This window comes from Pongo abelii, chromosome 13 (assembly GCF_028885655.2).
Source record: "Pongo abelii isolate AG06213 chromosome 13, NHGRI_mPonAbe1-v2.0_pri, whole genome shotgun sequence".
Taxonomy (NCBI): domain Eukaryota; kingdom Metazoa; phylum Chordata; class Mammalia; order Primates; family Hominidae; genus Pongo; species Pongo abelii.
Genome location: NC_071998.2, coordinates 96,392,579 through 96,406,864, shown reverse-complemented (window position 1 = coordinate 96,406,864; position 14,286 = coordinate 96,392,579). Strand labels below are relative to the sequence as shown.

The 14,286-nt window shown below is 35.6% G+C and overlaps 1 protein-coding gene across 4 annotated transcripts in view; it reads right to left on the bottom strand.

Moving 5' to 3' along the window:
- Positions 1-14,286, bottom strand: part of SLC44A1 (solute carrier family 44 member 1) — a 193,171-nt gene that overhangs the window by 86,932 nt on the left and 91,953 nt on the right. For all 4 annotated transcript variants that reach the window (XM_024252130.3, XM_024252131.3, XM_024252129.3 and 1 more), the window contains one exon: positions 2,488-2,581. In XM_024252130.3, coding sequence (XP_024107898.2) covers positions 2,488-2,581 — 94 coding nt within the window. The remainder of the gene's footprint in view (positions 1-2,487; positions 2,582-14,286) is intronic.

The window sequence follows — 14,286 nt, the reverse complement described above, 5'->3', positions numbered from 1 at the left end:
TAGTTTACAAATGCTTTTTTCTAAAACAGGTGCTGCTTTTAGCTGTAGAAGGCCCCTGGATTCCCAAGAAAGATGGGCCAAAAGAAGAGGTTCTAGACGTTTAAAGAAATACCTCCTAAGTCAAGGGCCAAGCACACAGATGTTTAATTACACTGTTTTTATATTATCTTGTTTAATTCTTACAATTCCTTGAGGGGAATATGACTATTCCCACTTCACACATGAGGAAACTTGGTTTACAGAGAGGTTAAGAGACTTGCTCAGGGTGACAAACAGAAAGTAATTATATGGAATTCACCCCAGACTTATCTCAAAGTTCACGTCCTTCTGTCCCAGTAGTATGCTCCTAGAAGGACACCAAAAGAGATGTGAAGGATGCTGAGGGGTACTTGCCTGCCTCATAGTTTTGCCTGGTGCTGGTCTTTTGCCATTAAAAAAAGTCACCAAAAACATAGTCCCTACTAGACTACGAGTTTAAAGACAGAGACTAGGTCTTACTCATCTTTGGAGACTTGGTATCTAATACAACGATGGGTGGAATGGGGTGATGCCCCAAGTCTTTTTATTAAAACAAATTTATTCTTATTCTCAGATCCTTTCAGTTTGTTTATCTAATACTATATAGCTCTGGTATTTACAAGATTTGCCTTCTTTCTATCAAATGTTCTTCTCTTTTACTTTCCAACTGGCTTAGTTCAGACAAAAGTGATAACATACTTAGACTGTGATGTACTAAAATAAGTAAAACATAAGGATCTTTAAACACAGCATAAACACAGCATGCAGTCAGTTTTCAGATGGTATAGGTTCAGCACTGCATTTTAGATTAGTGAGATATTAGATGATGACCTTGTTAGAAGCCATTTCTGTCCATCTCTAAAATCTTCTCCCCTAATACTATTCTTTGTCTTCCAGTGAATACCCCTAGGACATTGTGAGATGCATGTGTGTACCAAAAACTGGAAAACCTAAAATAACCAGGAACAGGCAGTCCTCAACATAGTGGCATCAGAGGTCAGAGGCAGGGAAGGATGTGCAGGATGAGCTGAGCTGCCCCCACCTGACATCCTGCCCCCACCTGACATCCTGCCCCCATTACACAGGAGCAGAGACCTCCCTCTCACACCCAGGCTTTCTGGCTATCCTGTCATAATATGTTTTAAATCTTGAGAGCATGATTCTATATTCAAAGAATATATTTAAAACAGACTTTACCAGTTGGATAGATAAGGGTATAGAGCTTTTCTCATTTTTATATGGATAAATTTTCTCCTAAGACTATTCAAAGGATCCCCTTTTCTTTACTGCCACAGCCTCCCTAATATTCTCAATTTATATGAATGTAATCTCTGTAGCTGTTGGTTTAAGGCCATAATTTGTAGGTCTCTCTTACTATCTTTTAAAATAGTCCCTTTAGTTTTATGTCTACAGGCTTTAAATTTTGATTTTTCAATAGCAACTTGACAAGATTAATGAGCTGAAAATATATTTAACTGATATATCTTTTTTCTACTTTCAACAGAAAATTTCAAATTCAAGTTAATAAAACCCAAGTTACACCCATAAGTAATCCAAAAGAAAGTAGACATGAGTCTCAAAATTTTTTATACAACAGCTTCCTATAATATATTGAGATACAATTAAAGTGGCCTCAAGTACATTTTCCTGGAGAAGTTGACTCATGTTACACATAGTTGGCAATGTACGCTAAGGTTGTGATCTGACCAATACTCCAAAGTGTGTGGGGGTGTGTGTGTGCACAAATATACATACACACACATACAGATACATATACCTACCTAATTCTGAGCATATATTTTACAATGCTTGATAATTCATTTCCTTTCAAAAAATCTATTTATAATTTTAAATGTTGCTTTACTTATCACTACTTTGAGATCCTTCCAAAGAACATTTCTTGTTTCATCTTTGTATCCATTATGCACAGTAGGTACTTAATAATAAATGTTTGTTGAAGAAGACCTTGGATAAGATATAGCAAACAACCTAATACAGAGAATGTTACTTTAAAAATATAACCTGAAAGAAACTATGGGGAATAATCACTGGCAGACTTCCTAAATTTACAAAGTAAATTTAAAACAATCCCAGTAAATATTACCAGGATAAATCAAAAAAACTCTTTGGAGATTGTGAGACTTGGTTTCTAAGTTTGTTGCAGATTTTACAGCAATTCAGTGCTTTTGTGCACTTAAAAATTTTGGCATGAAAATAAAAACAAAAAAAACAAGCCCCTGAAAGAAATTTAAAATATCTCAGAACAAGAAAAGTTGGTTGCCTATGTGTTGTTTTTAAATATTAAATATATAATGTCATTTCTATTGCTACTTTAAAATTTTTTTGTATAAAAGTATTGGACCTGGCCAACAGGTATCAAATGACTATTTTCTCAGAATAACATATATTGTTCAAAATTTACCTACAAAAACAACAGTCACAAGTTAACAACTTTGCAATAAAATTTACCTCGCTGGAACTGGTAGTTTGGGGCAGAGAACAGAAGATTTTGGAGATGTAGTGTATTCAGAAGGCTTTAGGTTGTAGCTACATAGTGCTGAACCTGTTGAAAGAAAAATTATACATTAGCTGGCAGAACAGTCTGAAAAAATTCTCTTACTATTCATTTTAATTTTGTATTATTCAACATATGCAACTTTCCAAACATTATAGAATTCATAAAATTCTGATTTGATCCATATTATAAGTCCTCAATCATTTAAAACTGATTCTTCTCTAAAATTACTATTAATGTAATTCATGTACAAATTTTAATTAATATTAAAGGTAATAATAATAAGTACTAGAACTACCTTTATTGAGTGTCAGGTTCTCTGCAAGATGACATTTATGTATTATACAATTTACTATAATTCTATCAGGCAGGTATTATTAAGCCTACTTTAGAGAGAAGGAAATACAGGCTAAGAGATAAGGTAAATAACTTGCCTAAGAACACAGAGCTAGTAGGAGTAGAACTGGGATTAAACACCACATCTCTTTCACTACAAAGCCTGTGCTCAACTACATATTATGCCTGTTTTTCCTATACTTTCCATTACTAAATGTTTACAATTACTGCATATAACACATGTAAATTAAGATAATACATTACTTATTTAAAAAGCAGGAAACATTCCTAACTGTAAATAAACTGAACAAATTGATAAAACTGATAAATTGATAAAAGTGATTCCTAGTTTTCAGAGTTTAAGACAGCTTAAATTCAACTTTAGATTGGTTATGCAAAAAAATTAATTTTTCTGATTATATGGCCAACACATATCTAATATATGTAAAATGTACACAATGTAAAATTTACATAATACCTTTATGTATTATATAATTTACTATAACTCCATAAAGCTGGTATATACATTGATTTCCTTAGTATAGAAAATTGAGATGGATACAGTCCACTAAATCCAATATAAGTCTTATTTTCCTGATCCGTTAATTTTAAAATACAGCAACTAGAATACTGGAAGGTTCATTATATAATATATTTCTAAGTGAGGAGACCCAGGCTCCAGTTCTAATTTTGCTGCATTTCATCACATAAACTATTTATATTTGATTAACTGATGTTCCTACCAGATTACTAATTTGGTCAAATACTTTATTATTAAATAAACAGAATAGCTTTGCATTTGTATTATGATGATACTGAACTTTTATATTGTACCACCATAGAAAAAGCTTAAAATATAATGTGAACAGCAGACTGCAACACTGAGTTAATTATGGAAAAGGCATGTGACCATATGAGAAGGAACTGGAAGGGAATATAGAAAAAAGAATATAGCTTGATTTAATGGGACAACAAAATTGGGAGCAAATTTATTTCATTTATATCTTGTCCTATCAATCAAAATAATTTTTAGAAAGGCACAAACCACCATTTAATTTAGCAATGCTGCCCCAAACCAGCAAAAAACCTAAGTGATTAAATATGTGAGCCTTAATAGCATACTGAAATGAGTGCATGTAGCATATATTTTATATAACAATAATCTGAGTAATCTGACAATGCAAAATATTTTTAAGGCGATAATTACAAGTTACCTGGCACTGTTCTTCAAGCTTTTTAAGCTTAAGGTAGGCTCAATAAGAAACTAAGTTTTAAAAATTGTGCTTGACTATTCTTTTCCATTTTAATGATCTATTTTTTAAAAAGCTAAGCATGAATATTAAATATTTAACTCTTCTAAGAGTACTGTCTTTCATACTTGAATATAATGCCACTAGATTACATTTATAGCAATTTTGCAGAAAACATGACAACAATGGCAAGCAAACATTTTAGACTAGTCCTGAAATAGCCAGGAGTCCTAGTATAGAATTGCTCATGAAAAATAGCAACTGTGCCAATAAGTGCAGAGCACCCAATGTGATTATCAACTTCCTGATCTGAATTGTCAACTTATTTCTTTCAGAGTCCAAGATGGAATCGATTTGCACAAAACAAAAGGCCCTAACTAAAGCACTGTGTGTCAGTGTTGCCAAATACACTGCTTCATCTGAATCCAGTTAGCATAATCTCTATCCCCACCCTTTCTTCATTTAAAAAAGGAGGTCAGCAGGTGCAACGGAGTTCAATTTTATAAATACTTTCCCAGGATAATACTCAATGAGAGGATAATAGCCTTATCTCTGATGGTATTCCGGGACACAGGCCAGTACTAAATAGATCCTGTACTAAATAGATTAAAGGAAAAAGATCTTTACAATTTGTTAGTAGTAATAATCATAAGAAACCTTATACTGCTTCCTGCTCAAAGGGTTGATGAACAGAGAAGCCTCAATGAAGAACATTAAAACAATGCAGTAACGGCAAACATTTTACAACTGTTTTTCTTTTCATGTTCATTAGCTAAGGCATTTTCAGTTAACATTTTGAAGGTAGTATTTTTTTTTTTTTTCAGTGAAAGTATAAAAAATACTTAGCACAAGAGGTTTGGATATAACCAGTAAGACAAAGTTTTCCTTCTAATGCAAAAGCAGGTAAAAGTTATACATGAGTAATGAAAAGTAGAAAACTAAGAACAAAAGCTTATCTAAAGCACACCAGAGGCAATCCATGCAACTCAGCCGATGTTACTCAAAGACTATCAAAATGAGTGACCTTAGGAACCTAACTTTAGTGTATAAACATTTATCATGGTAAATGGTTGCTATGGCCCCCAGAATGTTTAACTACTACAATTTTTCAAATGCTGTATAATAGTCAATTATTTAGTCTTAGTTTATTATTCTTTAGCTCAGTATCAGTTATATCAACTCCCCTAAGTGGTATGTTTCCATCACCACACTCCAAACATTACAGATAAAAAAAAAAAAGTAATACTTCCAAGGCCTTAAACACAATCACTGGCATATTTAGAAGTAGAATTCTTTGCCCCTAAGCTGCCATGCTTCCTTTGTGCCATTGCTAATACTCATAATTGGGCAAGTATTCAATAAACTCCTGGGCCAAAAAACATACATTCTACAGATACCTCAAAAAGAACATCTTTGGAGAAAAATTAGTTCCACCATGTACTTTCTGATTTTATATTTTCTGTCCTGGCTAATGGTTCCATCATCCGTGAAACATAAGTTATCCTACATCTTTTTTATCTACTGTTTTCCTGTACCATTCAAGAGATACCACATCCTGACATTAGACCGTCTTATGTTATCTCAGACCTTCATGATCTCCTACTGTGTCAGTTAAAATACTGTAAAGTGTTTCTCATCTCCATTCTGCATATAACCATCAGAATGGTCTTTGTACAATGCAGATTAGTCATATCATATCCCTATCCTCAGGATGAAGTCCAACTATCCTGGATTCAAGTCCTCCTAAAGCAGGTCTCTACCTAAAACTCCAGACTCATCTCAACATAACAAACAACAAACAATCAATGCTTGCTGTTTAACAATCTTCCAGGCTTTCACACATGCTGTTCCCTCTGCTTGCGCTGTCCTTTCCCAGCTAGGACCTGAGTGTTGACGTCTGAGCAGAATTTCTACACAATACTCAAACTTCATCTCTTCTGTCAAGCCTTCTCTGACCAACCCAACAAAGCTATTTACTACTTAGCTCTATGATAAAACATGGCATATTCTTTTGTAATTTTTTGTTTATATATCATTTCTATTTTTATAATGCAAACTCTTTGAGAACTCGAACCTTATGCCTTTGAAATGTCTGGAACCTATATTTCCTGATACATGGATGTCATCCAAAAGCCTTCTGTTGAATAAAACAGATATCTTGAGTGGAGAAAAAATGAAATAACTGTTTTTAATATCTTATGTTTTGGTGTTATATGTTATATACAATGTTCGGATGCTTTTCACCATTTGCTACAAATATACTACCTAAAACAACATTCCTCAGTCTTGGTATTATGACATTTTGTGCTGGACAATTCTTGGTTGTAGGGGGCTGTCCTGTGCATTGCAAGATGTTTAGCAACATCCCTGCCTCTATCCACAAGATTTCAGTAGCCTCCCGCTAAGCTCTCACCCAATGTGACAGCCAAAAATGTCTCCAGACATTGCCAATTATCTTTGAGGAGGCAAAAGCACTTTTAATTGTGAACCAATGGTTTAAAACATCACATTATTTGAAATAAAGATACAAAACAAAGAGTTTCTATGCTGGGGGCTAATTTTTCTTGCTTTAAAATTTTGTTTAATTTACCACCACAATATTTTCAGGATAGATTAAAATCAAGGAAAAATGTCCCTTAAAATATGATTTAAAAATATGCAATTAATAAGAAAGTCTGTCAATGCAGAACAGTTTTTATTATGAAAGATTTCCATTGCCTTGTGATGTCTAATGAATTTAAGCTCTTTTTCACTAATTAAGAAACACTATTTATATGCTGGGAGAATGGAAGATAATTTTCCAATTTTAATTCCTAGTAACCCATGAAAAATATGGACATATTTGCAATTCTCAAGAAGCATCCACCTACAGAAATTAGCCAGGTAAGAATGTGGCATCGTCTGTCAACCACTGTTGGCACACACTAGGCACACATAATAAATATTTGCTGAGTGAATTAATTTTGAACATCTATGTACAAGATTTCTACTAGGTGTTGTGGAGGATAAGGAGAATTCCGACTCAACTATACTGCAAACTCCTTAAATGTGGGGACTGTACTTTGTATCTGATGCATACTTAATGGGTACTAAGTATTTGTTGAATGAAAGAATTAGTTTAAACTGCATTATCAAATGTAAGGATTTTCCTTCTTTTTAAACAACCAAGCATCATTGCTGATCTCTGACTTGGAGACAATTAAATCAGTTGCTAGAGTTGATCATTTCATTCATTTATAAATGATATCAAGTCAAATCTTTTGGCTTACTGTGCCAAAAAGAATACATAATTACTCTGGGGTTTAAATTTTATTCATACTGACTGGTAAGAAAAAGGGTAATATATTGATCATCTATTGATACTGATTAATCTAACAACCAGATAACAATAATCAAAAAGACTTATTAGTATTCACAATTAGCATTATCTGAATGGATCACATAATCTGTTAAAGTTTTTAATGGCTAAACAGTAATCATTAAGAAAACACAAGCTTCATGGCTCTACTCAAAATGTGAACACTGTCTCAAGGGCAGGTTATAAAGCTCTCGAATTTTTTTCAAAATATAGTACATTGAAGAAGCACTCATAAATGGGAGTGCTTTTTCCATATACTATAAATGGGAGGCAAACAAAAGGAAAATAAGATTTCTGCCAGACTTTACTACTGTGTTAGGGAAGATAAAACATGTATTATAAAACACTTTGATAAGAATAATGGAAAAGGTAATAAAAATTCCATGTGAACTCTTAGCACTGAGAATCTATAGTCAGCCCCTAACTTACTCACAGGTTATGTTCATTTCTATTTATGTATTTATTTATTTATTTATTTATTTTTTTAGAGACAAGGATCTTGCTATGTTGCCCAGGCTGGCTTTGAACTCCTGAGCTCAAGTGATCCTCCCGCCTTGGCCTCTCAGTAGGCTGGGAATACAGGCACGCATCACTACACTTGGAAGATTGTGCTCATTTCTAAACTGCCATTTAGAATTTAGATAGCAAGTGCAAAAATCAAAACAATATGCAAAGTATCTGGTGCAGTCCATGGCATACAATAGGTACCAATAAATGGTATGTTGAAACAAAACTCACGGCTTAAGTCTGATGTTTCTATTCCAATCCAGATGCCCATGCTGAACAACGAGGACAGTGGAATGAAGTGAAGGGTGGTCTATGGACCAGAGATGCTGGGTCAGAATTAGAGTGGGGAGAGAGAAAGGAGAAGAACTGTCTGAGCAGGCATTGTCTTCCCCTTCCCTTCACCACCTGTCTTGGTATGGCTGGGTTGAGATGAAAGCTGAAGGAGGGAGATTCTTCTCTCCCACTACAATGTACATAGTTCCCTCTGATCCATGGGAATACATTCCAAGACCCCTCGGTGGATGCCCGAAGCTGTGGATAGTACCAAACCCTCTATATGCTATGTCTTTTTGATCTGATAACTGATAGGGCTACTAAGAGGCTAACTGGTGGGTAGCATACACAGTGTGGATATGCTGGAGAAAGGGATGATCTGTGTCTGGGTGGGATGGGGCAGGTCCGTGCAAGATTTCATCATGCTACTAAGCAAAGTGCACAATGTAAAACTTATGAATTATTTTTGGAATTTTCCATTAAATATTTTCAGACTGCAATTGACCATGGGTAACTGAAATTGAACAGTAAAACTATGGATAAGGGAGAACTACTGTATGTGTTATTTGAATTTTCAAAAATAATGATAATAAGGAGGAAAGTAGCCTGTTCATCAGACTGAAGAGAAGGAAAGTGAAAGTAAGATGGAATTCATGCCCTGCTGAAAATAAGAACTCAGATGAGAGCATTCACCAGATGGTTTCAGTTTTCTCTGTAGGGCATAAGTTTTGGAAAGAGGACAAACAAGAGGGCTTAAGAGAAGAAGAGATATGAATAATCACTTGGATAGTATGTATAAGGGAGATAAATGAATGAATAAAATGAGTTATTTAGAGATGAATAAAAATAACTGATTTCACAGAAATACTGGTTAGATTGGAGAACAATTTACCTGCTGGTGTCAACTCACACAGATACAGAATTGAGGATAAAGTGTTCTGTGAGTATGAGAAATTATTAAGTGGCAATAGAGGAGAATAGGGAAATCCAGCCCATCGTTCTTTCAAAAAACATTTATGGATATCTACTTATCTACTACGTGAGCCTCTATATTAGCGCCTGGATATTCCCAGATGAATAGAGCATGAGCTTGCCCCTAGGAAATTCATACACAACTGCAAGAAGTTTGATACTGAGTCCTTATGGTATTTGGCAACTTCAATTTTTTAAAGGCAATTTTTAAACTGTTTTCTTCTCTAGCATTATGTATTTATAATATTTGTGTTATATGAATTATGAACCATAAAAATAAATGCACATTTGTACCCCTACCACCCAACTCATGTACTAGCATTCACAATTCTTTTATTATTATTATTATTATTTTCTTTTTCTTTTTTTTTTTTTTTTGAGACGAAGTTTCGTTCTTGTTGCCCAGGCTGGAGTGCAGTGGCACAATCTCAGCTCAGTGCAACCTCCACCTCCCAGGTTCAAGCAATTCTCCTATCTCAGCCTCCCAAGTAGCTGGGACTACAGGCGCATGCCACCACGCCCAGCTAATTTTTGTATTTTTAGTAGAGATGAGGTTTCACCATGTTGGCCAGGCTGGTCTTGAACTCCTGACCTCAGGTGATCCACCCACCTTGGCCACTCAAAGTGCTGGGATTATAGGTGTGAGCCATGCGCCTGGCCAGCCCTCACATTTTTATATTTGTCTGTCTGCCTTTAAAAGCCTTTGTAATATGACAGCATCTCCACAATACCAATCTAATTTCCAGTTATTTCTTCCAAACTGTCTATTGTAGTCATACTTGACAGGGGCATTCCACAAACTCTAAGTGCCCAAGAAAACAACTCCTTTTTCTTGTTTAAAAGAAACAAAGATTTGAGGAAATAATTTATTTGCCTAGCAAATACATTTCCTACAACTACCACCATAGGAACTAAGAGCTTCTTCCCCTTTAATTTCTAGAGGTAATAAAATTTCATGTGAATGGATGGTTGTAAGTGCTAAAAAGTATTTTCAAATGTTGTCATGGAAACTTAAAATTCTTTGAAAAGGATTTATATTATCTTCTCATTCTAGTAAGAAACATGTTATATTGCCTTGCATCTTAAAATAAGGCATAAAATTAGCACTTAAACAGTTACTACCTCAAATGGGACTCTTCTCTTTCATGAACTTAATAAAAATTATGATAAAATAAAGACAACATAAAATTACCATCTTAATCATTTGTAAGTGTACAGTTCAGCGACATTAAGTTCATTCAAACTGTTGTGCAAGAATCACCACCATCCATCTCCAGAACTCTCTTCATCTTACAAAACTAAAACTCTTCACCCATTAGACAATATCCCCCTTTCACTCTCCCTGCCTCCCTGGCAACTATCATTCTACTTTCTGTCTATATAAATTTGACTACTCCAGGGTGGAATCATACAGTATTTGTCCTTTTGTGACTGGCTTACTTCACTTCGCATAATGTCCTCAAGGTTCATCCATGTTATGGCATGTGTCAGAATTTATTTTCCTATTTCTTATTGTGGTAAAAAATGCATAACATATAATTGACTGTCTTCACTATTTTTAAGTGTACAGTACAGCACTATTAACTATATGCATATTGTGGTACAACAGATTTTTAGAACTTTTTCATCTTGTAAATCTGAAAACTCTAGTCATTGAACCACAACTCCCTTTTTCCCTCTCCTTCAGTTCCTGGCAACCACACTTCTACTTTTTGTTTCATGTAAGAGGAATTATACAGTCTCTTTCTTTTTATGACTGACTTATTTGACTTAGCATAGTGTCCTCAATTTTCATGCAAGTTGTAGCATATGACATTCTTTCCTCTTTTTTTAAGGCTAAAATAATATTCCATTGTATGTATACACCACATTTTCTTTGTTTTTGAGGTTTTTTTGAGACAGGGTCTCACTCTATCACCTAGGCTAGAGTGCAGTGGCATAATCTCAGCTCACTGCAACCTCCTGGGCTCAAGCGATCCTCCTGCCTCAGCCTCCCAAGTAGCTGGGACTATAAGTGCATGCCACCATGCCTGGGTAATTTTACTTTTCGTAGAGACGAGATCTCACTACGTTGTGCAGGCTGGTCTTGAACTCCTGAACTCAAGTGATCTTCCTGCCTCAGTTTCCCAAAGTTCTGGGACTACAGGTGTGAGCCACCACGACTGGCAGTTCACCATATTTTCTTTATCCATTTATTGGTCTACCGACATTAGGTTGCTTCCACCTCTTGGCTATTGTGAATAATGCTACAATGAACATGATTGTGCAAATATCTCTTTAAGATCCTATCTTCAATTCTTTTGGATATATTCTCAGAAGTGGGACTGCTGTATCATATGCTAATTTTATCTTTAATTTTCTGAGGAATCTCCATACTATTTTCCATAGCAGCTGCACTGTTTTACACTCCCATCAACGGTACACAAAGGTTCCAATTGTCTACATCCTCACCAACACTTGTGTGATTTTCAGTGTTTTTTTTTTTATAGTAGATCTTCACATAGTCTAGATATTAACTGCTTACCAGATATCTGATTTATAAATATCTTCTATGGGTTGACTTTTCATTCTGTTGATTTTTGTCCTTTGATGTACAGTTTTTAATTGATGTAATCCAATTTATGTATTTTTTCTTTTGTTGCCTGTGTTTTTGGTGCAATTTGGTGCCATCCAAGAAATTATTGCCAAATGCAATGCCACGCAGCTTTCTCCTACATTTTCTTCTAAGAGTTTTTGCAGTTTTAGCTCTTACATTTAGGCTCTTTCATGGACCTTTAACTAGCCCCTCTTACTGATTTGAAAATTTCCCACTTAAGTTTGAATTATATATTAAAGATATTCCTCTCTGAAATTAATGATTGAGGTCTATATATTTGAGGCTAAAGGGTCTGTGTATTTTCTAACAGAAATATGCTGTGACAACATGCAGACACGGATTCTAATAAAAATTATTTGCTACTCTTGAATCAACTTGCACCCCAAATGATAGAAAGGATAACTGAATGGCCAGATGTCTGGCTCATACCTGCAATCCCAGCACTTTGAGAGGCCGAGGAGGGAGGATCACTTAAGGCTAGGAGTTTGACAACAGCCTAGACAACACAGCAATACCTCACTGTCATATAAAGTAAAAAAATTATCTGGGCATGGTGACACATGCCTGTAGTCCCAGCTACTCAGGAGGCTGAAGCAGGAGAACCACTTGAGCCCAGAAGTACAAGGCTGCAATGAACCATGATTGTGCCACTGTACTACAGCCTAGACCACTGCGCTTCAGCCTGTCTTTTAAGCAGGAAGAAAAAGAAAAAAACAGATAACTTAAAAAGACAAAAGAAGGAAAAATAATGCAAAAAGCAGAGAAATAATTCTCTCAGTGATAAGGATAATATTGGAATTAAATCTTACCAGGTCTAGTTTTAAGTCACCAATTTAAACAGCAGGATAGGTTCTTTTGAGAAATTCAGAAATTTCAACTTAGGGTTGCTACTCAAATAAGGTATTTAGGCCCCTATACCAAAGGCTCTCTCTCTGATATAATTTTATAGCTTTTCTATTTGCCTGTTAAAATTTTGTCTTCTCTATCCTCCATTGTTGTGCTTCTGGTGCTGTCATTTTTTATGGCTACCTTATTGACTTACTATTCATACAGCTGGCACAAAACCCTAATGGTACCTTTGTAGCTAGGCACCAATTTAAGAAGTCTGTTTGCTGAAATAATGTTTATTCATTAATACATCTTGAGCACCTACTTTGTGCAAGACACAGTGAGAAATACAAAGCTGTAAAACCTACCAGGAGGGTCTTCTTAACTAGACCTGAACAGGCCACAGTCAGTATCATATTCACTTAGAAGAATACCAGCCTGGAAACAAAGCATACCAGCAGGGGACCATAGGGCGTTTCTCCTCCAGTGAACATCTCAGCAGGCCACACAGCCAACAAGGACCTAGTTCTCTTCTAGCCCTCCAGATGACAGCTCAGGTTCAAGGGACCAAGACTCACATCCAGTGGATTTGAGAAGATATATTGGAAGACAGTTCAAGACTAGATCATAGCTTTGAATGATAGTATAAGACATACAGACTTTTATTTTTTACTATGGATGATTTCCGAGCAAGGGGTTAGCATTGATTGAAGCTCTAGGAATATTAATATGTCAGTAGTATGTAAGAGAGCTAAAACTAGAGACAGACTGGAGGCAGAAAGACTATTACATTCCATTAGTAGAATAATAATATTAATAATTATAATGATAATAGCAGCAGCCAATAATTTTTCTTAGCAACTTAATATTTGCCAGATACTGTTCTAAGCATTGTTCATGTATCAAGTCGCATTACAATCCTATGAAGTATAGGTACGAATATTGTCCCTATTTCATAGATGTGGAAACTGAGGCAAGGAGAAGTCAAGTAATTTGCCCAGGGTCTCACAGCCAGTAAGTGGTAGGAGCAACATCTGAACCCAAACAATAGGACTCCGGAGCATATACTTTTAACCACTCAACCACACCACTTGCCAGAGTATACTCACATTGTCTAAAATTCTGGAAAAACCCTTAAGGAAGGGCTCACCCCTCCCTAAGAAACCTTATAATGATGAGGCTGGTAGTTCTGGTATGAGGCTCAGCAACAACACATGTGGGGATACAATATGGGAATAAAAAATGAGATCGTGAAGAGTGGTTGGCACTTGTTTATTCAAGTACCTACCAAGTGTCCAGTATTCTTCATACATCATCTTATTTAATCCTCATAACAACTTCTGAGGGAGTATTATTTTTAATCCACATTTTTTTCAGATGAGGAAACCTAGGCTCAGAGAACTTTTACCCTTTACCCTCATTACAGAGCCAGTCAGTGACAGTCAGCACTGGAATCCAGACCCAAATCAACCCATGTTATCCTATGCTGAGGGCATGGAACAATGGAACAGGGATACTGCCAGCCTGGAAGGCTGCAGTCCTCCCGCCTTCAGAAGGCTAGCATCCCCAACTGGAAGACACTGGAGCCATGCTAGTGTGTGTAGAGCTATGGTTCCAGGCTGTCTGTCCACCC